Source organism: Podarcis vaucheri, assembly GCF_965113315.1.
Source record: "Podarcis vaucheri genome assembly, chromosome: 2".
NCBI classification, from domain to species: Eukaryota; Metazoa; Chordata; class Lepidosauria; order Squamata; family Lacertidae; genus Podarcis; species Podarcis vaucheri.
In genome coordinates, this window is record NC_138760.1 from 131664054 (window position 1) to 131688531 (window position 24478).

The following is a 24478-nucleotide window of genomic DNA, read 5'->3' on the forward strand; positions in this document are numbered from 1 at the left end:
AAATTTAATACCCCTGTCTCACAGTAGTTGGCTCATCATATTTTCCCCTAAATCCTGGGCCTACTTTACCATCACTGTCTTCACTTGCTCCTCCTTTACCTCCCATTCTAGGAGCAAATCATATAGTTTGGAAATATGTTTACTTTTAGATTGGAGTAAGTACTCATCCAATCTTGAAATTTCTTTCTCAAATCCTTTTTCTTCCTCTTTTGTCATCTCTGATTAATTTGAAAGAACTGCAGCCAGTTGTTCAAATATTTCTTAACTTCCTTATATCCTTTCAATTTAAGTTTATTATTTTCCTCTTCCAGTAATCCTTATATGTTGCCCAGTTGTTATTCATATTCTTTTCTTTACAGTCATGATTTCTAAGGTGAGGTCCACCAAGGTGTTTTGGGTTCTAGAATCCCTTTATATTTCATCCATATTTTATACAATGATTTCCTTATAAAACCCATGTGGACTCTCTCCTTTCCATCTATTAGGTATGCATGCCATCCAAATTGAGTTCCTACTTCCTCCAGATCTAACACATCAGTGTCCTTTAACTTAATCCACTCCCTTAACCAGGTAAGACCTGCTGCAGCATGATATAATTCCAGGTCAGGTAGGTCAAATCCGCCTCTCTTTCTCCGATCAATAAGTAATTTATATTTTATTGTAGGTTTTTTTTGGATGGAATGGCAAATTGCACATCATTCCTATTCACCAATCAAAGGATCACAGCAATCTTTTTTTTTACTTCATTTTTTTTATTGGTTTTCACAAAATTATAAACAAACAAACATAAATCATAACCGTATTAAAAATTACACTTATTAACATTGTTAAGTGCCTTCCTCGCTTCCCCTTGGTTGAATTTCAATGCATATCCTTTTAAGGGTTTTCCAAATCACAGTTCTTATAAAGTTTAACTTGAACATTAACATCCTTAGATCTTTTCATTTTGAAATTACACCTATTAATTCATCACTTAACTTATATAAAATCCTAAGTCGATTAAGTATCTGCAAGCTGATTCCAATTCATCTAACTTGACATATTTAACTAAATAATCATTAAATTTAGTCCATTCTTCCTGATATTCCTCCTCCTTCTGGTCGCAGACTCTTCTGGTTAGGTTGGTTAGGTCCGAAAAACCCATCATCTTCAAGGATCACAGCAATCTTAATAGGTGCAGCCCAATGTCATCATCCTGAACTAACCAAAATCATTTGGCTCTTCAGATAAGCCCTCATCATATCATGTGACGACATATAACAATTTTTTTGTCTTTCTTTTTAAGACTTTGGCTAATATTCCTATTCACTAAATGTCTTCCAAAGTACTCTTTCATCCATCTACAAAACAGTTCAAGATGAATCACAATTGGTCTGGATGAGATTCCTGAGATTCCTGACTTGCATCCAAATACAGTTTTATGGAATTGTTACTTTCTACAACGTATACATGTTATGAAAGGGCTGTCACCTGCAGGATGGAGCAAGGTGTTCAGGATGGAGCAATGCCTTCAAGTTACAAGAAAGGAGATTCCAGCTAAACCTCAGGAAATACTTTAGGACAGGAAGAGTTCTTCCAGAGTGGAACAGACTCCCTTGGTAGGTGCTGGACTCTCCTTCCATGGAGTTTTTAAAGCAGAGGTTGGATGACCATCTGTCTTGGACGAGATTCCTGACTTGCAGGGGGCAGGACCCGGTGACACCCAGGCTCCCTTCCTGTGGGATGTGAAACTTATAGCAGTCAAGTACAACATTTCTACAGTGGACATATTTGGGGATGTTTTCTACTACTCAGGAGAAAACTTCCTGTTTCCTCCTGAGCTGGGACAGACTTCCACTACATGTGACTTGAAGTAGGTGTGACCTATTCTGGGTAGAGGAGCACATGTCCTCCACGTTCTGATCTTTTTCTCCATTTTGTCTTTCTATATGTTAGGAGAAGTGACAGCTCAGTTGCAGTCACTTGGGACTAACACCCTTATGGGATAGTTCATATAGTTAGACACTTTTGTAACCCAAGTCTGCCTTCAGGGATGCATCTGTGAACTGAATGAGTAAACTACTTTTATATTGACTTTAACAAGATTGTGTCGTGTCTTTTTATGAGGGAGTAGAAGGGATCTTACCAGAAACCCTATATTCAAAGAGGCTTAACAAGCCTGCAACAAGCTAACCACCGTGCTAATTTAAAAAGTTTGAAACTTGGACCAAAGTGTTGCCACAGGAACTAGGGAGCTAAAGATGCTTTTCTGGCAGTGGAACAAAATGTCACAGATAAAATCCCGAGGGCGGAATCCAAAAATACTGGAAAACACTGGTTCCTTCCAGAAGGTTTTGTCCTTTTCTGCTGAGGCAACTGGATTTATTATGATTTGTGTTTTGTTATCTCAAGGTCACACAGAGCCAGAAAGATAAATCTGTGAGCTCAGTGGGCTGGTTTCTCTTTCTTACTTTCATTTTCTAACTTTCACATCTGCTAAGTCCCCTGAAGCTTTGCTCTGTAACAAAGCTGAAAAACCTTTAGTAGAAAGTTCTTCTTTTGCCAATGAACTTTGCCTCTGCCTGATTTATGGAGAACCAGATGCATCCACTCCAAACAAGCTTCTGCAGCTCTGCTCTCCATTCAGACATGGAGCACCTTGGCATTGAAGACCAAGACGGGTTCCAGAAAAAGGGACTGAGGTGAATGTGTGGGTCATAAGCTGGGAGTCATTGGAAAGGAGTCCCTGGGAGTGGCAGAAGGATCTGTAGAGCAGGTGAGGGAAGACCAGGAGGAGAGAGAAAGAGCTCCATGAAAAGACAAGACTGCGTTGGGATGAGCTGGTGTGGGAATTATCGGCAGAGAAAAAGGTACATCCAGCAAAAGGGGATGCAGTGCAACTCCTGAAACTGTTCATAACACAAGCTATGATCTCGTATGAGGAAAGGGATTTAATATGCATTCTTCCCCACCCCCAGTGGATTAGGAAAGAAGATTAGTAAAAGAAGAGGAAGCAGGATTGGATGAACATTAAGAAGGACAATAATTTTGGACTGTGACTTGACTGAGATTTGTTGGAACAGCTTTAATAAAGCTTTATAGAAACTGGACCTAGAAACTGGAGAAATACTAATTTGGATTATTAGACAATCATAATAAGAGTCATATTGCATTGTCTTAGTGGTTAAGATTTGAAGATTGGGCTGGGGGGGGAATGTAGGGAAAGTGCCATCTTGCTAAGGGGGAGGGAAAAGGCTGGATACTAAATACAGGTGGGTTTATCCAGGAGTGCATATTCTGAGTAATTATTGCTAGAGTGGAACGATCACTCAGGGTGGGAGACAGGGAGAAGAGGGGGCACCCAGGGGAGCGCTGGGGGAGCCTGCCTTTCTATGTGTTGACAAATGATATGATACAAATGTGATAAAGGGTATTTTTAGTTATTTTCCCATGCCCTTTCTCTTTTCTATACAAATGTGTTTTGTAAGGGTTGTTCAATAATGTTTGCGTTATTATTTTTCTTTTTTTGGTTTTCCCTCTGTATGAATTCTGTGATGGGAAGTAAGGTGCATCCTCTTAGTGAAGCTTTTTCCACATTCCAAGCACTGATATGGTTTCTCGCATGTATGGACTCTTTGATGGGAAGTGAGATGTGCACTTTGACTAAAGCGCTTTCCACATTCCAAGCACTGATATGGATTCTCCCCAGTATGGACTCTTTGATGGGAAGTGAGATCACCCCTCTGACGAAAGCTCTTTCCACATTCCAAGCACTGATAGGGCTTCTCCCCTGGGTGAATTCTTTGATGGAAAGTGAGAGTGGAACTGTGACGAAAGCTCTTTCCACACTCAAGGCATTGAAAGGGTTTCTCCCCTGTATGAATTCTTTGATGGAAAGTGAGAGTGGAACTGTGACGAAAGCTCTTTCCACACTCAAGGCATTGAAAGGGTTTCTCCCCTGTATGAATTCTTTGATGGAAAGTGAGAGTGGAACTGTGACGAAACCTCTTTCCACATTCCAAGCACTGATAGGGTTTCCTTCCTGTATGAATTCTTTGGTGCAAAGTGAGATTGTGCCTGATACTGAAGCTCTTTCCACATTCCAAGCACTGATATGGTTTCTCCCCTGTATGAATTCTTTGGTGCAAAGTGAGATTGTGCCTGAGACTGAAGCTCTTCCCACATTTTAAGCATTGATATGGTTTCTCTCCTGTATGAATTCTTTGATGGGAAGTGAGATGGCCCCCCTGGCTGAAGCTCTTTCCACATTCAAAGCACTGATATGGTTTCTCCCCCGTATGAAGTTTTTGATGCAAACTAAGACACTGCATATACCCGAAGCTCTTTCCACATTCCAGGCATGGATATGGTTTCTCCCCTGTATGAATTCTGTGATGGGAAGTAAGCTGTATCCTCTTACTGAAGGTTTTTCCGCATTCCAAGCACTGATATGGTTTCTCGCCTGTATGGACTCTTTGATGGGAAGTGAGATTACCTCTCTGACGAAAGCTCTTCCCACATTCCAAGCACTGATGGGGTTTCTCCCCTGTATGAATTCTGTTATGGGAAGTGAGACCATCCTTCCGACAAAAGCTCTTTCCACACTTTAAGCACTCATAAGGTTTCTTCCCTGTATGAATTATTTGATGGGAAGTGAGATGTGCACTTTGACTAAAGCGCTTTCCACATTCCAAGCACTGATAGGGTTTCTCCCCTGTATGAATTCTTTGATGGCAAGTGAGAATCTCTCTGTGACTGAAGCTCTTCCCACATTTCAAGCACTGATAGGGTTTCTCCCGTGTATGAACTCTATGATGCATAGTTAGATTGGAACTTTGACTGAAGCTCTTTCCGCATTCTAAGCATTGATAGGGTTTCTTCCCTGTATGAATTCTTTGATGGTAAGTGAGACCGGAACTGTGACGAAAGCTCTTTCCACACTCAAGGCATTGAAAAGGTTTCTCCCCTGTATGAATTCTTTGATGGATACTGAGACCATCCTTCCGATTAAAGCTCTTTCCGCATTCTAAGCACTGATAGGGTTTCTCCCCTTTATGAATTCTTTGATGGGAAGTGAGACTGGAACTGTGACGAAAGCTCTTTCCACACTCAAGGCATTGAAAGGGTTTCTCCCCTGTATGAATTCTTTGATGGATACTGAGACCATCCTTCCGATTAAAGCTCTTTCCGCATTCTAAGCACTGATAGGGTTTCTCCCCTTTATGAATTCCTTGATGGGAAGTGAGACTGGAACTGTGACGAAAGCTCTTTCCACATTCCAAGCACTGATAGGGTTTCTCCCCTGTATGAATTCTTTGATGGCAAGTGAGATTCTGACGGTGACTGAAGCTCTTCCCACATTCTCTGCACTGATACAATTTCTCTCCACTGTTAGTTCTTTCATGTGAAGAGATTCTATCCCTCCGAACAAAGCTCTTTCCTTTATGTGAGGTGGACTGGGGGCTCTGGCAGATGTTCTCTCTGCACTTTGTATATTTATCTGACTTCTCTGCTATGTGAATTCTATTGTGGTCCCCCTTGGTCTTCCCTTCCAATTCATCACCATCTACAATTAAGAGAAAAGCTAATTAGAGCCTCAGGAAGAACAAAGTTAATGAATGCTTGTGATAGAGGAGGAACTGAAGAGACTTAGATGTGAGCCCTTACTATAGTTTTCACTGTTGGCTGGTATTAACTGACATATTGCTTGGTTTCTATCTGGGATAGATTTTGTTTGGCTCAATCCTGGAATCCACTCCATCTCCAATTTCTCTTAAAGCTCTGAGGCTGACATTTAAGAAGGCCTGGCCAGTTCAGACAACCTGGTCATTTCTTTAAAAGGCATGACTAGAAGGAAAAAAATTGCAGAGAAAACAGTGGATATCCCTCCATTCAGGGTTCATGGTGGGGATGTTAGAATCCCGAATGCTGTTGGTCTCCATCTAAATAGTGAAGGTTCATCACATAGAGGTATGTATGGACTTTCAAAGTTACTCGCTTAATTTCAAACAGATATTATGATCCAACAGGAAGCGTTACCAAGAGGGTACATGACCCCACGATTCTCGTCCTTGACTTCCTTATGCAGAGCTCTCTGGTCAAGATCCAGCAAATTGTCTGTGAAACAAACAGCAACTTCTTCACCTGCACACTCCCCACCAGCTGTTGCCTCAATCTAAATTTGGTCTAAATTTTAATTTATACCTAAATCACTTTCTTCAGTTTGAACCCCATTCCCATTTTCAAGAGTAGACTAACTCTGTATTGTTTCATTGGTGACAAAAGAGGAAAAGTGACTAACTCACACTTGATCTAAACACAACAGCCGCAAGAGCAACTGACTAGGCATTCGGCTATGCAATATTGAATGTCCTCTGTTCTCTCCTGTTTCCCTTTTTTTCTTTCAATTTAAACTGATTCAGGAACCCAGAACTCATACACTGACCACTAATGGTGAACCATATGCTAGAGATACTTGGTCTACATATTTGTATATTAGTCCTATGCTCCTTGTTTTTAAAAGCAAATAAAAAGTTATTCCCCCCTTCATGGATCACTGCCTTGCCGTGGCGAAGGGGCTTGAATAACTCAGAGAAGCTATGAGCTATGCCATGCAGGGCCACCCAAGATGGACAGGTAATAGTGGAGAGTTTTGACAAAACGTGATCCACCTGGAGCAGGAACCGGCAAGCCACTCGAGTATCCCTGCCAAGAAAACTCCATGGAGAAAGACAACAGGCATATAAAAGTTATGACGCTGGAAGATGAGCACCTTAGGTCGGAAGGCGTCCAACATGCTACTGAGGAAGAGCGGAGGACAAGTACAAGTATATTCAGAGCTGAAAAAGCGGCTGGGCCAAAGCCGAAAGGTCGCTCAGTTGCGGATATGCCTGGAAGCGAAAGGAAAGTCCAATGATGTAAAGAAAAATATTGCATAGGAACCTGGAATGTAAGAACCGTGAACCTTGGTAAGTTGGATGTGGTCAAAAATGAGATGGCAGGAATAAATATTGACATCCTGGGCATCAGTGAACAAAAATGGACAGGAATGGGCGAATTCAGTTCGGATGACCATCATATCTACTACTGTGGGCAAGAATCCCGTAAAAGAAATGGAGTGGCCCTCATAGTCAATAAAAGAGTGGTGAAAGCTGTACTGAGATGCAATCTCAAAAATGATAGAATGATCTCGATACAAATCTAAGGCAGACCTTTTAACATCACAGTAATCCAGGTTTATGCACCAACCACTGGTGCTGAAGAAACTGAAATTGACCAATTCTATGAAGACTTACAACACCTTATAGAAATGACACCAAAGAAGGATGTTCTTCTCATTATAGGGGATTGGAATGCTAAAGTAGGGAATCAAGAGATAAAAGGAACAACTGGCAAGTTGGTCCTTAGAGTTCCAAACAAAGCAGGGCAAAGGCTAATAGAGTTCTGCCAAGAGAACAAGCTGGTCATCACAAACACTCTTTTCCAATTACACAAGAGACGACTCTACACATCGACATCACCAGATGAGCAGCATCAAAATCAGATTGATTATATTCTCTGCAGCCAAAGATGGAGAAGCTCTATACAGTCAGCAAAAACAAGACCTGGAGCTGACTGTGGCTCAGATCATCAGCTTCTTATAGCAAAATTCAAGCTTAAACTGAAGAAAGTAGGAAAAACCACTGGGCCGGTAAGATACAATCTAAATCAAATCCCTTATGAATACACAGTGGAAGCGAGGAACAGGTTTAAGGATTTAGATTTGGTGGACAGAGTGCCTAAAGAACTATGGCTGGAGGCTCGTAACATTATACAGGAGGCAGCAACTAAAACCATCCCAATGAAAAGGAAATGCAAGAAAGCAAAGTGGTTGCCCAACGAGGCCTTACAAATAGCGGGGGAGAGAAGGCAAGCAAAATGCGAGGGAGATAGTGAAAAATACAGGAAATTGAATGCAGATTTCCAAAAAATAGCAAGGAGAGACAAGAAGGCCTTCTCAAACGAGCAATGCAAAGAAATAGAGGAAAACAATAGAACAGGAAAAACCAGAGGTCTGTTCAAGAAAATTGGAGATATGAAAGGAACATTTCGTACAAAGATTACCATAATAAAAGACAAAAGTGGTAAGGACCTAACAGAAGCAGAAGACGTGAAGAAGAGGTGGCAAGAATACACAGAGGAATTATACCAGAAAGATATGGATGCCTCGTACACCGCAGGTAGTGTGGTTGCTGACCTGCCGATACAGCGTCAGGGCTCCGGGAATCACGGCAAGCCTCTTCACACCCGGCTGGTCCCCTCGACACCCCACTACCCTTGGGGCTTTTTGGGGGGGTGTCTAACCCTGGCACTCACCCCCACTGCTCAAAAGCCCCGGTAACAGTCGTCTTTTAGACGGAGGACTCGCACTGCCTCGCCATTTCCCTTCGCAGACAAATCAGAAGCCCAGAATCAGGTTACTTTCAAGAGTCGTGACTTCTAGTGCTGCCTGATGGATAGGTAAGTTGTCTGACATTGGTAGAGCATTCAATCACGGTACTGGTTTTAGACATTTTGAGCTGCCAATACATTGCGGTGGTTGGGGAGCTGTGATGTATTCCTAGCTCAAATTGCCTGCAGATGTCAAAGGTGCAGACAGGCAGGTGGAGGAGCCCGAAATGGTGCCCCCCGAGCAAGCCCCAATACCTCTCCGGTTCCATCCATGTCCCCATCTCCCCTCCCCTGGAACTCACCAGATCTCTCAGAGGTCCCTGGGAGGGAACGCTCAGAGGTTGTGAGGAGGGATGCAGGAGACAACCTGACCAGGTCAACCGTCCATCTTCCCCCTTCCATCCTTATGAGCTTTGCAGGATCTCTTTCATCCTTCCTGAGCAGTCAAGAAGCGAAAACAAGCTGCAGGAGAGAGGAAGAAACAAAGGGAGCCTCAGAGGCCCTGCAGGGATCCTCTTTCCCTAGATATTCTCCTGCCCCTGGAGAAGAATAAGTGGGGCAGCCCCTTCTCAAGAGAAGCCCCATTTCTAAACATCTCCAGTGATTCCAATTTCTTCCGTATGCTCCTCACCCCATATGCAAGCCTGGCATGGTCTGCACAGTAGTGACCTGAGAGTAGATCCCATTGAACTCAGTGGGGATAACTGACAGAACTTGGTAAAAAAAACCAGTCACCGTCCTGTCCGCAAGCCTGAAAACTGAAACCCCAGAGCATGGGCAGAAAATAGCAGAGTAGATATTACATGTAGGTGCCCCCATGCTAGGTGCTTTCTATGGAGAGCCCTGTTCACAATCTTTGAGCTCTCTCATCACAAGCCAGACAGATGTTGTAGCCGTATCCACCTCTGTCAAGAGTTGCACGGGGACCAAATCTGTATGTGGAAGCAGAGGAGCCATTTTCGCAAGACTACAGTCCCAAAATGTGGCCCCACCCTGGCACGGAAGCAATCAAAGTATAGATCTTCCACATGTCCTAAATCTGCAGTGTTCTTAAGAACAACAGGCATGTATATCCTCCAAAAACTCCAGAGGTGAGCTTTACGCTCCTCTTGTGGCAAGATTCCCAAAGGCTTAGGGTAGCTTGATAGAACTAGTCTATTTTGAGATAGCACCAATGTCCCCTGTTAGTAGTAGGAGCCACACAATGACTGATAATCCCTCTTTTGTCCCAGAAGGTGGGGAGTAGGTGTCGTTTATCCTTGCTTTTTTCTTCTTGATAATACATAAATAAATATCCCCTTCTGTATCTTACATTTTTCTAAGAGAGTATTATTCACAATCATGCTTGCCATGTATAGATTATTTCCCTTTAGAAAAGTCTCTCCAATCCCTGGCTCCTGCGGGAGGGAGTTCCAGTTTTACCTACGCACTGTGGAAGTTGTAAGTTTAATGTACCGTATTTTCCCCTCTATAACACGCAGATTTTTTCTCCAAAAAAGGAAGGGGAAATGTCTTTGCGTGTTATTGAGCGAATGTGTGGTCCCTGGAGCCAAATGGCAAAAAAAAACAGGCAAAAATCAAATCGGGAGTCTTGGAGAAGGGAAACCTGAAAAGAGGAAGCGGCTGCTTTCCTGCATTCTGCCTCAGGGTCTTACTGCCCACCCCCTCTGTTTCCTTGCTGTGTTTGCTCAAACGGAACAAAGAGCAGGGAAAGCCTCTCCCCTCCAGGCAAGCAGAGGGGAAAGCAGAGTGTCGGGAAAGCAGAGGGGAAAGCTGCTGAAAACATGCAGGAGGGAGGGAGAGAGAGAGAGCGCGAGAGCTGGCTGGCTTGGGTGGGTAGGTGAGGGAAAACTTTTGCCTTCCTTTCCTCCCTCCCATTATACCCCTCTTAGCCAGCTGCTTCTCTGCACACCCCTCTCGTGCTCCTTGTCCATTCTGTGTTTTTCCTTCCCTCCCCACTTAAAATGTGGTTAAAAAGCATGGATCCACATGGATCCTCAGGATCTTTGCATTGGGTCACCCCAAATTCACCATCAGAGCACATAGCATGTCCATGGCTACAGCCTGCCCCCCAAAAATCATACACTCACTGTTGCCTGGGGCTGCAATGGTGCAAAAATGTGGTTACAAAGCATGGATCCACAGGGATTCTCAGGATTTTTGCATTGGGTCACCCCAAATTCACCATCAGATCACGTGTCTGTGGCCACAGCATGAAGCACAAAAATGATACATCCACTGTTTCATTCAGAATGTTTTTCCCTTGTTTTCCTCCTCTAAAAACGATGTGCGAGTTATGGTCAGGTGCGTGTTATAGAGCGAAAAATACGGTAAATAAAACATTCTGCAACAGCAGCAGCTGCAGAGAAACTCCAGGACAGGGAACATCCTTGAAAGCTCACTCAGGGATCGGAGAGAGAAAGGTTGGCAGACCTGCCACCCAGAGCCCCCCCCCCTCCTTCTCCTCCCTGCATCGCCTCACCCCCTTCAGGACAAGATCTTGGGGTCCTTCAGGCGGCTTTCCCCCCTCTCCTCTCAAGGAAGGCAGCTCCGTTCCCTTGAACCCTGGCAAGCCCAGTGCAGCCAGCTCAGCCCTCTGGCTCTCCCCTCTTCTCCACGGAGGAGCCCCAGGCGTGGCCCCTGCTGCCCAGAGAGGCTTCCCCTGAGGCTCTGGGCTGGAGGAGGGTCTGCCCGGGGGGGGGGGGAGGCCTGGCAGGGGCTCCTCCACTGGAAGGGGGGGCATTCTGGGGGCATGCCCTCTCCCCCCCCCGGACCCCTCCCTCCTTCCCCAAAGAGGATGCCAAGGAAGAGCAGAGCTGCAGCCCCCCCCCTGGAAACTGGCCCCCTCCCAGGCTTGGCAGAGAGGAATGGGGGGGCAGGACCCCCCTCTGCTCCCAGACTCGGGGGTCTCCCCCTGCAGCCCCCGGACCCCCTTCTCCCATGGGCCCCCCAAGGGGGGAGAGAGAGGAGGAGACTCACCCCCGGATTCTTCTTCCCAGGAGGGAAACCGAGGCAGCGCGGGGAGGAGACAAGAGGCAAGAGACGGAGGGAGGGGACTCGGCTCTGGAGGGCCCGCCCCGCCTCTCCACTTCCTGTCCTCTCTAGGACTCCGGCTCCGTTCCCTTTAACCCTTCGCAAGCTGAGCACAGCCCCCGGGCTGGCTGGCTGTCCTCCTCCCCTCCCAGAACCCGGGTGCTCCGGGGCATGTGCAGAGTTCTCTGTGATTCTCGGCTCAGAGGCCGCTTAGTGCCCTGCGCCCAGACGGGTGGGGGGTAAATGAAATAATAATGATGCTTCCCCTGCTCACTCGCAGAGGGAAAGTCTGTTGCAATATTAGGAGGGTCCCTGGGAGAGAGACACGGGTCCCTTGGGAGCAAAAGCCTCCGCTGGCCAAGCAGGAGACTCTCGATTGGAGGGTCCTGGGTTCAAGCCCCACTTTAGGCACTGCAAAGGGTTGGACTGGAGGACCCTCGACCCCCCTGGGAATCTGTGAAATGCAAATAAATAAATCAGGACACCCCCCCCCCCAGTGGGAGAACTCGCTCCAGACTTAGAAAGGGACCTTCAGCGGGGACGAAGGTCGGGTTCTGCATTCAGGCAGGAAGACTCAGAGGCGCCAAGGTCAGATGGGGCGCCCCCCCCCCGCTGCTCTCCCTCCCGCCCCCCCCGCCCCAAATTCTGGAGGAGGAGGCAGCTTGTTTCCCGCTGGTTCCGATTCAACTTCAGAATCTGAGTGTTATGTACTGAGTTGAATAGGATCCAAACTGCAGCAGTCTGATTGGTCCTAGAACAATAGGATTCAGAATGCAGCAGTCTGATTGGTCCTAGAACAAGAGGATTCAGAATGCAGCAGTCTGATTGGTCCTAGAACAATAGTCTGATTGGTCCTAGAACAATAGGATTCAGAATGCAGCAGTCTGATTGGTCCTAGAACAATGCAGCAGTATGATTGGTTGGCAGGAACCACCCAATCCTGCTCCAGATATAAGTGAATCCACAAACTGATTGGCTTACAGTAGAATTCCAGACTTAGCCAATCATGTGCAGCCCATTGTGTAAATAATGTATATAAAGCAGAGACTTTGAGGGGACATTCATTCATTCCTCCTCACCACTATGAGCTGAATAAAGAGCATGAAATCACTTTGTGACTCTGAGTATATTTCACTTAGAATTCAGAGAATCGTAGAATTCTGGAGCTGGAAGGGACCCCTGAGGGTCGCCTAGTCCAGGCGGGGGAAGGTGGGGCGGCATGGCCAGGATCCGGGAGGGCGCGGGGAGGAGGAGGGGAAGGTGGCCCGGGATAGCCCCTCCCCTTTCCTGAAGAGGGCCTCTTCGCTTGGGGGGCGCCTGGTCCCCTTTGGGCTCTGCTTTGTCCCAGCGATGCCCAAGGGGATCCTCCATGGACAGAGCCAGTCTACCTTGGAGCGGGGGAGAAGGAGAAGGGGAGGATGCTCTTCCGCTCCTGCTTGCGGAGTTCCCGGGGGGGGGCGCCTGGTCGGCTGCTGCCAGGAGGCTGGGCTAGGTGGGAGGGGTCCCCTTGGTCCGGACCCAGATTCTGATGATGATGATGATGATGATGATTTGGGGCTCTCCCGAGGCCCTTCCGCTCCTAGACTCACACCCAGGGGCCATCTAGTCCACCCCCTTTTTCTCCTCCTCCTCGCAGGAGCCTCCTTCGGCAGATCCTCGCCCCCGGTGGCCAAGCTGGGCTGCTGGATCCTGGAGGAGGCTGGGGGCAGAGGCTCAGTCATGCCCAGTGCCCTCAAGCAGCGCCCTGCCATTTTTGTTCCTGCCCCCACCCGGGAGACGCCTGGAAGAATCTGCCCTGGAGTCCGAGTTGCCCCCGGAGGTCGAGGCCGGCCTGGTCTTCAAGGTCCTGGGTCTGGAGACCCCCAATATAAGACCGCCACCCTTAAAATAAAAACCAGGCCCTTTGCAAAGCCCAGCCTGCCCCCTTCCCCTCCCTGCTTCTCCTTCACCTTGAAGCACCTCTAAATTCAGCCTCACTGTGATATACCCATTTCACAGGCGCCACAAGTAAGGCTGGGAAACTGCACCCATTTCGCTGTGGCGCTGATGCGGCATTTCCCAACCTGGGCATGAGTTAATTATTATGCCCACACACACCCACACACCCTTGATTTGTCTCCTTTCCAGCACTCCTGCGTTAAGAAGTAAAATTAAATTAAATGATTCTCTAGATCTTCAGTGTCAGCAAACACTCCTTCCCCAATCTCTGTTTTTAAACCACCAGTGTCAGAATTGCTTTCTTTGGAGGTTTTCCAAACAGAGGCTGCAAGGCCAAATGTCAGGGATTCTTTATTGCAGGGGGTGGGACTAGATATCTGTTGGGGTCCAACCTCACAGTTGTTTACTATTGTTATTAGTTTCTTTTTAAAAGATCAGTGTTGAACAAACGCCATCACCCCAGTATGACTCCCCTTTATCACAAACACAGCCCAACAACATTATTTTGACAGCCCAACAAGACAATGACAAAAACCCACCTACAGCATACAAATCAATGTGGCTAACCTGATCCAAAACACCCACCCACCCCACTCACCCATGAAAACAAAGACCACCACAGCCAACCACAAATGAACAACCACACCCTAGGCCAACCCAAGACGAATTAATTTCGTCTTGCGAGGTACCACTGTATTAGTAAACAATATATCCTTCTCCTGCCTCCCTAAACATCCCCACACTTCTGACTCTCCCATTCTACGATTCTGTGATGGAAACTTGAGTCAAATTGTTGCCACAGAAACTAGGGAGCTAAAGATGCTTTTCTGGCAGTGGGACAAAATGTCATGGCTAAAATCCTGAGAGGAGAAACTGGAAAAACCTTTAGTAGAAAGTTCTTCTTTTGCCAATGAACTTTGCCTCTGCCTGATTTATGGAGAACCAGATGCATCCACTCCAAGCAAGCTTCTGCAGCTCTGCTCCCCATCCAGACATGGAGCACCTTTACATTGAAGACCAAGACGGGTCCCAGAAAGAGAGACTGAGGTGAATGTGTGGGTTGTAAGCCGGGAGTCATTGGAAAGCAGTCACTGGGAGTGGCGCAGAAGGTTCTGTTCAGCAGGTGAAAGAAGAACAGGAGGAAGAAACTGTTCATAACACAAGCTACGATCTCGTATGAGGAAAGAGATTTAATATGCCTTCTTCCCCACCCCCCAGTGGATTAGGAAAGAAGATTAGTAAAAGAAGAGGAAGCAGGATTGGATGAACATTAAAAGACACAATAATTTTGGACTGTGACTTGACTGAGATTTGTTGGAACAGTTTTAATAAGGCTTTATAGAAACTGGACCTAGAAACTGGAGAAATACTAATTTGTATTACAGTGGTACCTCAGGGTAAGTACTTAATTCGTTCTGGAGGTCCGTTCTTAACCTGAAACTGTTCTTAAACTGAAGCACCACTTTAGCTAATAGGGGACCCCTGCTGCCGCTGCGCCACTGGACCACTGTCTGAGTGGTTAAGATTGCAAGGCTGGGCTATGCGGGCACAATGTAGGGAAAGTGCCATCTTGCTGAAGGTTACTGGATAATAAATACAGCTGGGTTTATCCTGGAGAGCATATTCTGAATAATTATTGCTACAGAGTAAGAATCACTCTGTGTGGGTGACGAGGAGTAGGGGGGCACCCAGGGGAGAGCTGGGGGAAGCCTACCTTTCTATGTGTTGACAAATGATATAATATATATGATACAAAAGTGATAAAGGGTATTTTTAGTTATTCTCCCCCGCCCTTTCTCTTTTCTATACAAATATGTTTTGTAAAGGTTGTTTAATAATGTTTGCGTTAGTTTTTCTTTTGGTTTCCACTCTGTATGAATTCTTTGATGGGAAGTGAGAACATCTTTCCGATTGAAGCTCTTTCCACATTCCAAGCACTGATATGGTTTCTGACCTGTATGAGTTCTTTGATGGGTCACGAGATAGGAACTGTGACCAAAGCTCTTTCCACACTCATGGCATTGAAAGGGTTTCTCCCCTGTGTGAATTCTTTGATGGGAAGTGAGCTTGGTTTGCTCCCGGAAGCACTATCCACATTCCAAACACTGATATGGTTTCTCCCCTGTATGAATTCCTTGATGGAAAGTGAGAGTGTAACGGTGACGAAAGCTCTTTCCACACTCATCAAAAGATAGCCCATCCCTTAATCACTTTTTCAACTCGTTGTAAATCTTTTCCCAGAATTCCACTATCTCTTTGCATTCCCACCACATGTGTAGAAAGGTTCCTGCCCCATTGTTGCATCTCCAACAAACATCACTAGTTTGTATACATTTTTGCCAGTCTAACCGGGGTCAGATACCATCTGTATTGCATTATCATTACTTCCTCTCTTAAATTGTGGAATGCCGTAAATTTAATATCCCTTTTCCACAGCCATTTCCACAGGCTCATCATATTTTCCCCTAAATCCTACGCCTACTTTACCATCGCTGTTTTCACTTGCTCCTCCTTTACCTCTCATTCTAGGAGCAAATCATATAATTTGGAAATACGTTTACTTTTAGATTGGATTAAGTACTCATCCAGCAGGGACGCGGGTGGCGCTGTGGGTTAAAGCCTCAGCGCCTAGGGCTTGCCGATCGAAAGGTCGGCGGCTCGAATCCCCGTGGCGGGGTGCGCTCCCGCTGCTCGGTCCCAGCGCCTGCCAACCTAGCAGTTCGAAAGCACCCCCGGGTGCAAGTAGATAAATAGGTACCGCTTACCAGCGGGAAGGTAAACGGCATTCCGTGTGCTGCGCTGGCTCGCCAGATGCAGCTTGTCACGCTGGCCACGTGACCCGGAAGTATCTCCGGACAGCGCTGGCCCCCGGCCTATAGATGTGAGATGGGCGCACAAACCCCAGAGTCTGTCAAGACTGGCCCGTTCGGGCAGGGGTACCTTTGAAGTACTCATCCAATCTTGAAGTTTCTTTCTCAAATCCTTTTTATCTTTTGCCAATCTCTGATTAATTTGAAAAAAATTGCAGCCAATTGTTCAAATATTTCTAACTTTATTATATTCTTTCAATTTAGGTTTATTATTTTACTCTTCCAGTGATCCTTATATGTTGCCCAGTTGTTATTCATATTCTTTCTCTTTACGGTCATGATTTCTAATGTGAGATCCCCCAAGGTGTTTCGGGTTCTAGGTTTTTTTGGGGATGGAATGGCAAATTGCACATCATTCCTATTCACCAAAGGATCGCTGCAATCTTAATAGTTGCAGCCCAATGTCATCATCCTGAGCTAACCAAAATCATTTGGCTCTTCAGATAAGCCCTCATCATATAATCGTGTGATGACATATAACTATTTTTTTGTGTTTTTCTTTTTTAAGACTTTGGCTAATATTCCTAACCACTAAATGTCTTACAACGTCCTCTTTCATCCATCTACAAAACAGTTCAAGATAAATCACAATTGCCATGCCTGGCTGATTCTCTTTCCATGCATACAACTCCAACTTTTTTTCTTTACAGGGTTCTGGAACAGACATTTGCTACATACAGTACCTAAAAGCAGCTCGTTCTGTTCCATCAAAGGTAAGCAGGCACAGGCCTTTTCAGTTAAGCTAGGCCATAGGCTTAAAAGAAATCGGAATCATCCAAATGAAATTTTATTGAATTGTTATTTTCTACAACGTATACATGTTATGAAAGGGCTGTCACCTGCAGGATGGAGCAAGGTGTTCAGGATGGAGCAATGGCTTCAAGTTACAAGAAAGTAGATTCCATCTAAACCTCAGGAAATACTTTAGGACAGGAAGAGTTCTTCCAGAGTGGAACAGACTCCCTTGGTAGGTGCTGGACTATCCTTCCATGGAGTTTTTAAAGCAGAGGTTGGATGACCATCTGTCTTGGACGAGATTCCTGACTTGCAGGGGGCAGGACCCGGTGACACCCAGGCTCCCTTCCTGTGGGATGTGAAACTTATAGCAGTCAAGTACAACATTTCTACAGTGGACATGTTTGGGGATGTTTTCTACTACTCAGGAGAAAACTTCCTGTTTCCTCCTGAGCTGGGACAGACTTCCACTACATGTGACTTGAAGTAGGTGTGGCCTATTCTGGGTAGAGGAGCACATGTCCTCCACGTTCTGATCTTTTTCTCCATTTTGTCTTTCTATATATTAGGAGAAGTGACAGCTCAGTTGCAGTCACTTGGGACTAACACCCTTATGGGATAGTTCATATAGTTAGACACTTTTGTAACCCAAGTCTGCCTTCAGGGATGCATCTGTGAACTGAATGAGTAAACTACTTTTATATTGACTTTAACAAGATTGTGTCGTGTCTTTTTATGAGGGAGTAGAAGGGATCTTACCAGAAATCCTATATTCAAAGAGGCTTAACAAGCCTGCAACAAGCTAACCACCGTGCTAATTTAAAAAGTTTGAAACTTGGACCAAAGTGTTGCCACAGGAACTAGGGAGCTAAAGATGCTTTTCTGGCAGTGGAACAAAATGTCACAGATAAAATCCCGAGGGCGGAATCCAAAAATACTGGAAAACACTGGTTCCTTCCAGAAGGTTTTGTCCTTTTCTGCTGAGGCAACTGGGTTTATTATGATTTGTGTTTTGTTATCTCAAGGTCACACAGAGCCAGAAAGATAAATCTGTGAGCTCAGTGGGCTGGTTTCTCTTTTTTACTTTCATTTTCTAACTTTCACATCTGCTAAGTCCCCTGAAGCTTTGTTCTGTAACGAAGCTGAAAAACCTTTAGTAGAAAGTTCTTCTTTTGCCAATGAACTTTGCCTCTGCCTGATTTATGGAGAACCAGATGCATTCACTCCAAACAAACTTCTGCAGCTCTGCTCTCCATTCAGACATGGAGCACCTTGGCATTGAAGACCAAGAAGGGTTCCAGAAAAAGAGACTGAGGTGAATTTGTGGGTCATAAGCTGGGAGTCATTGGAAAGGAGTCTCTGGGAGTGGCAGAAGGTTCTGTTGAGCAGGTAACGGAAGAACAGGAGGAGAGAGAAAGAGCTCCATGGAAAGACAAGGCTGCGTTGGGATGAGCTGGTGTGGGAATTATCGGCAGAGAAAAAGGTACATCCAGCAAAAGGGGATGCAGTGCAACTCCTGATCTCGTATGAGGAAAGGGATTTAATATGCATTCTTCCCCACCCCCAGTGGATTAGGAAAGAAGATTAGTAAAAGAAGAGGAAGCAGGATTGGATGAACATTAAGAAGGACAATAATTTTGGACTGTGACTTGACTGAGATTTGTTGGAACAGCTTTAATAAAGCTTTATAGAAACTAGACCTAGAAACTGGAGAAATACTAATTTGGATTGTTAGACAATCATAATAAGAGTCATATTGCACTGTCTGAGTGGTTAAGATTTGAAGGCTGGGCTGGGGGGGCGGAATGTAGGGAAAGTACCATCTTGCTAAAGGGGAGGGAAAAGGCTGGATACGAAATACAGGTGGGTTTATCCAGGAGTGCATATTCTGAGTAATTATTGCTAGAGTGGAACGATCACTCAGGGTGGGAGACAGGGAGAAGAGGGGGCACCCAGGGGAGCTCTGGGGGAGCCTGCCTTTCTATGTGTTGACAAATGATATGATACAAATGTGATAAAGGGTATTTTTAGTTATTTTCCCATGCCCTTTCTCTTTTCTATGCAAATGTGTTTTGTAAGGGATGTTCAATAATGTTTGCGTTATTATTTTTCTTTTTTTGGTTTTCCCTCTGTATGAATTCTGTGATGGGAAGTAAGGTGCATCCTCTTAGTGAAGCTTTTTCCACATTCCAAGCACTGATATGGTTTCTCGCATGTATGGACTCTTTGATGGGAAGTGAGATGTGCACTTTGACTAAAGCGCTTTCCACATTCCAAGCACTGATATGGTTTCTCCCCTGTATGGACTCTTTGATGGGAAGTGAGATGTGCACTTTGACTAAAGCGCTTTCCACATTCCAAGCACTGATATGGATTCTCCCCTGTATGGACTCTTTGATGGGAAGTGAGATCACCCCTCTGACGAAAGCTCTTTCCACATTCCAAGCACTGATAGGGCTTCTCCCCTGGGTGAATTCTTTGATGGAAAGTGAGAGTGGAACTGTGACGAAAGCTCTTTCCACACTCAAGGCATTGAAAGGGTTTCTCCCCTGTATGAATTCTTTGATGGAAAGTGAGAGTGGAACTGTGACGAAAGCTCTTTCCACACTCAAGGCATTGAAAGGGTTTCTCCCCTGTATGAATTCTTTGATGGAAAGTGAGAGTGGAACTGTGACGAAAGCTTTTTCCACATTCCAAGCACTGATAGGGTTTCCTTCCTGTATGAATTCTTTGGTGCAAAGTGAGATTGTGCCTGATACTGAAGCTCTTTCCACATTCCAAGCACTGATATGGTTTCTCCCCTGTATGAATTCTTTGGTGCAAAGTGAGATTGTGCCTGAGACTGAAGCTCTTCCCACATTTTAAGCATTGATATGGTTTCTCTCCTGTATGAATTCTTTGATGGGAAGTGAGATGGCCCCCCTGGCTGAAGCTCTTTCCACATTCAAAGCACTGATAGGGTTTCTCCCCCGTATGAAGTTTTTGATGCAAACTAAGACACTGCATATACCCGAAGCTCTTTCCACATTCCAGGCATGGATATGGTTTCTCGCCTGTATGGATTCTTTGATGGGAAGTGAGATCACCTCTCTTACGAAAGCTCTTTCCGCATTCCAAGCACTGATATGGTTTCTCGCCTGAATGGACTCTCTGATGGGAAGTGAGATTACTTCTCTGATGAAAGCTCTTTCCACATTCCAAGCACTGATGGGGTTTCTCCCCTGTATGAATTCTGTTATGGGAAGTGAGACCATCCTTCCGACAAAAGCTCTTTCCACACTTTAAGCACTCATAGGGTTTCTTCCCTGTATGAATTATTTGATGGGAAGTGAGATGTGCACTTTGACTAAAGCGCTTTCCACATTCCAAGCACTGATAGGGTTTCTCCCCTGTATGAATTCTTTGATGGCAAGTGAGAATCTCTCTGTGACTGAAGCTCTTCCCACATTTCAAGCACTGATAGGGTTTTTCCCGTGTATGAACTCTATGATGCATAGTTAGATTGGAACTTTGACTGAAGCTCTTTCCGCATTCTAAGCATTGATAGGGTTTCTTCCCTGTATGAATTCTTTGATGGGAAGTGAGACCGGAACTGTGACGAAAGCTCTTTCCACACTCAAGGCATTGAAAAGGTTTCTCCCCTGTATGAATTCTTTGATGGATACTGAGACCATCCTTCCGATTAAAGCTCTTTCCGCATTCTAAGCACTGATAGGGTTTCTCCTATCAGTGGCACTGGCACTGTGACGAAAGCTCTTTCCACACTCAAGGCATTGAAAGGGTTTCTCCCCTGTATGAATTCTTTGATGGGAAGTGAGACCATCTTTCCGATTGAAGCTCTTTCCACACTTTAAGCACTCATAGGGTTTCTCCCCTGTATGAATTCTTTGATGGGAAGTGAGTTGCACCCTCTGACTGAAGCTCTTTCCACATTCCAAGCACTGATATGGTTTCTCCCCTGTATGGACTCTTTGATGGCAAGTGAGATTCTGACGGTGACAGAAGCTCTTCCCACATTCTCTGCACTGATACAATTTCTCTCCACTGTTAGTTCTTTCATGTGAAGAGATTCTATCCCTCCGAACAAAGCTCTTTCCTTGATGTGAGGTGGACTGGGGGCTCTGGCAGATGTTCTCTCCGCACTTTGTATATTTTTCTGACTTCTCTGCTATGTGAATTCTGTTGTGGTCCCCCTTGTTCTTCCCTTCCAATTCATCACCATCTGCAATGAAGAGAGAAGCTAATTAGAGCCTCAGGAAGAACAAAGTTAATGAATGCTTGTGATAGAGGAGTAACTGAAGAGAGTTAGACGTGAGCCCTTACTATAGTTTTCACTGTTGGCTGGTATTAACTGACATATTGCTTGGTTTTTATCTGGGATAGATTTTGTTTGGCTCAATCCTGGAATCCACTCCATCTCCAATTTCTCTTAAAGCTCTGAGGCTGACATTAAAGAAGGCCTGGCCAGTTCAGACAACCTGGTCATTTCTTTAAAAGGCATGACTAGAAGGAAATAAATTGCAGAGAAAACAGTGGATATCCCTCCATTCAGGGTTCATGGTGGGGATGTTAGAATCCCGAATGCTGTTGGTCTCCATCTAAATAGTGAAGGTTCATCACATAGAGGTATGTATGGACTTTCAAAGTTACTTGCTTAATTTCAGAACAGATATTATGATCCAACAGGAAGCGTTACCAAGAGGGTCCATGACCCCACGATTCTCCTCCTTGACTTCCTTATGCAGAGCTCTCTGGACAAGATCCAGCAAATTGTCTGTGAAACAAACAGCAACTTCTTCACCTGCACACTCCCCACCAGCTGTTGCCTCAATCTAAATTTGGTCTAAATTTTAATTTATACCTAAATCACTTTCTTCAGTTTGAACCCCACTCCCATTTTCAAGAGTAGACTAACTCTGTATTGTTTCATTGGTGACAAAAGAGGAAAAGTGACTAACTCACACTTGATCTAAACACAACAGCCGCAAGAGCAACTTGTACAAAAGTTATGACGCTGGAAGATGAGCACCTTAGGTCGGAAGGCGTCCAACATGCTACTGAGGAAGAGCGGAGGACAAGTACAAGTATATTCAGAGCTGAAAAAGCGGCTGGGCCAAAGCCGAAAGGTCGCTCAGTTGCGGATATGCCTGGAAGCGATAGGAAAGTCCAATGATCTAAAGAAAAATATTGCATAGGAACCTGGAATGTAAGAACCGTGAACCTTGGTAAGTTGGATGTGGTCAAAAATGAGATGGCAGGAATAAATATTGACATCGTGGGCATCAGTGAACAAAAATGGACAGGAATGGGCGAATTCAGTTCGGATGACCATCATATCTACTACTGTGGGCAAGAATCCCATAAAAGAAATGGAGTGGCCCTCATAGTCAATAAAAGAGTGGTGAAAGCTGTACTGAGATGCAATCTCAAAAATGATAGAATGATCTCGATACAAATCTAAGGCAGACCTTTTAACATCACAGTAATCCAGGTTTATGCACCAACCACTGGTGCTGAAGAAACTGAAATTGACCAATTCTATGATGACTTACAACACCTTATAGAAATGACACCAAACAAGGATGTTCTTCTCATTATAGGGGATTGGAATGCTAAAGTAGGGACTCAAGAGATAAAAGGAACAACTGGCAAGTTTGGCCTTGGAGATCAAAACAAAGCAGGGCAAAGGCTGATAGAGTTCTGCCAAGAGAACAAGCTGGTCATCATAAACGCTCTTTTCCAACAACACAAGAGACGACTCTACACATCGACATCACCAGATGAGCAGCATCAAAATCAGATTGATTATATTCTCTGCAGCCAAAGATGGAGAAGCTCTATACAAGTCAGCAAAAACAAGACCTGGAGCTGACTGTGGCTCAGATCATCAGCTTCTTATAGCAAAATTCAAGCTTAAACTGAAGAAAGTAGGAAAAACCACTGGGCCGGTAAGATACAATCTAAATCAAATCCCTTATGAATACACAGTGGAAGCGAAGAACAGGTTTAAGGATTTAGATTTGGTGGACAGAGTGCCTGAAGAACTATGGATGGAGGCTCGTAACATTATACAGGAGGCAGCAACTAAAACCATCCCAATGAAAAGGAAATGCAAGAAAGCAAAGTGGTTGCCCAACGAGGCCTTACAAATAGTGGGGGAGAGAAGGCAAGCAAAATGCGTGGGAGATAGTGAAAAATACAGGAAATTGAATGCAGATTTCCAAAAAATAGCAAGGAGAGACAAGAAGGCCTTCTTAAACGAGCAATGCAAAGAAATAGAGGAAAACAATAGAACAGGAGAAACCAGAGGTCTGTTCAAGAAAATTGGAGATATGAAAGGAACATTTCGTACAAAGATTACCATAATAAAAGACAAAAGTGGTAAGGACCAAACAGAAGCAGAAGACATGAAAAAGAGGTGGCAAGAATACACAGAGGAATTATACCAGAAAGATATGGATGCCTCGTACACCGCAGGTAGTGTGGTTGCTGACCTGCCGATACAGCGTCAGGGCTCCGGGAATCACGGCAAGCCTCTTCACACCCGGCTGGTCCCCTCGACACCCCACTACCCTTGGGGCTTTTTTGGGGGGTGTCTAACCCTGGCACTCACCCCCACTGCTCAAAAGCCCCGATAACAGTCGTCTTTTAGACGGACGACTCTCACCGCCTTGCCATTTCCCTTCGCAGACAAATCGGAAGCCCAGGATCAGGTTACTTTCAAGAGTCATGACTTCTAATGCTGCCTGAAGGATTGGTAAGTTGTCTGACACTGGTAGAGCATTCAATCACAGTACTGGTTTTAGACATTTTGAGCTGCCAATACATCGCAGTAGTAGGAGAGCTGTGATGTATTCCTAGCTCAAATTGCCTGCAGATGTCAAAGGTGCAGACAGGCAGGTGGAGGAGCCCGAAATGGTGCCCCCCGAGCAAGCCCCAATACCTCTCCGGTTCCATCCATGTCCCCATCTCCCCTCCCCTGGAACTCACCAGATCTCTCAGAGGTCCCTGGGAGGGAACGCTCAGAGGTTGTGAGGAGGGATGCAGGAGACAACCTGACCAGGTCAACCGTCCATCTTCCCCCTTCCATCCTTATGAGCTTTGCAGGATCTCTTTCATCCTTCCTGAGCAGTCAAGAAGCGAAAACAAGCTGCAGGAGAGAGGAAGAAACAAAGGGAGCCTCAGAGGCCCTGCAGGGATCCTCTTTCCCTAGATATTCTCCTGCCCCTGGAGAAGAATAATTGGAGCAGCCCCTTCTCAAGAGAAGCCCCATTTCTAAACATCTCCAGTGATTCCAATTTCTTCCGTATGCTCCTCACCCCACATGCAAGCCTGGCATGGTCTGCACAATAGTGACCCATTGAACTCAGTGGGGATAACTGACAGAACTTGGTAAAAAAAAACCAGTCACCGTCCTGTCCGCAAGCCTGAAAACTGAAACCCCAGAGCATGGGCAGAAAATAGCAGAGTAGATATTACATGTAGGTGCCCCC

General features: G+C 45.3%; 3 protein-coding genes and 1 long non-coding RNA gene across 4 annotated transcripts in view; 1 reads left to right on the plus strand and 3 right to left on the minus strand.

Annotated features, from left to right (window-relative positions):
* The window catches only part of LOC309525846, an 86569-nt gene that overhangs the window by 628 nt on the left and 61463 nt on the right, over positions 1 to 24478 (plus strand). Inside the window, exons 2-3 of the long non-coding RNA XR_014216542.1 lie at positions 2531 to 3545; positions 15279 to 15663. This is a non-coding gene — a long non-coding RNA (uncharacterized lncRNA). The remainder of the gene's footprint in view (positions 1 to 2530; positions 3546 to 15278; positions 15664 to 24478) is intronic.
* On the minus strand, positions 2318 to 8872 carry LOC309525765 (uncharacterized protein). The gene is made up of 2 exons (XM_082211281.1): positions 8712 to 8872; positions 2318 to 5545 (listed from the first exon to the last, which is right to left on the minus strand). Exons 1-2 carry the CDS (start codon positions 8809 to 8811, stop codon positions 3492 to 3494), a joined length of 2154 nt encoding a protein of 717 aa, XP_082067407.1. The 5' UTR covers positions 8812 to 8872; the 3' UTR covers positions 2318 to 3491.
* The window catches only part of LOC309527581 (uncharacterized protein), a 35795-nt gene continuing 13634 nt past the window's right edge, over positions 2318 to 24478 (minus strand). The window contains exons 3-4 of the mRNA XM_082214405.1: positions 14255 to 14349; positions 2318 to 2490 (exon numbers count right to left, since the gene is read on the minus strand). The gene's annotated coding sequence lies outside the window, so the exon portion shown is untranslated. The remainder of the gene's footprint in view (positions 2491 to 14254; positions 14350 to 24478) is intronic.
* On the minus strand, positions 20687 to 24136 carry LOC309527579 (uncharacterized protein; the record flags this gene model as incomplete). The annotated part of the gene is made up of 2 exons (XM_082214404.1): positions 23976 to 24136; positions 20687 to 21207 (listed from the first exon to the last, which is right to left on the minus strand). The coding sequence occupies exons 1-2, from the start codon at positions 24073 to 24075 to the stop codon at positions 20687 to 20689; spliced, it is 621 nt and encodes a 206-aa protein (XP_082070530.1). The 5' UTR covers positions 24076 to 24136.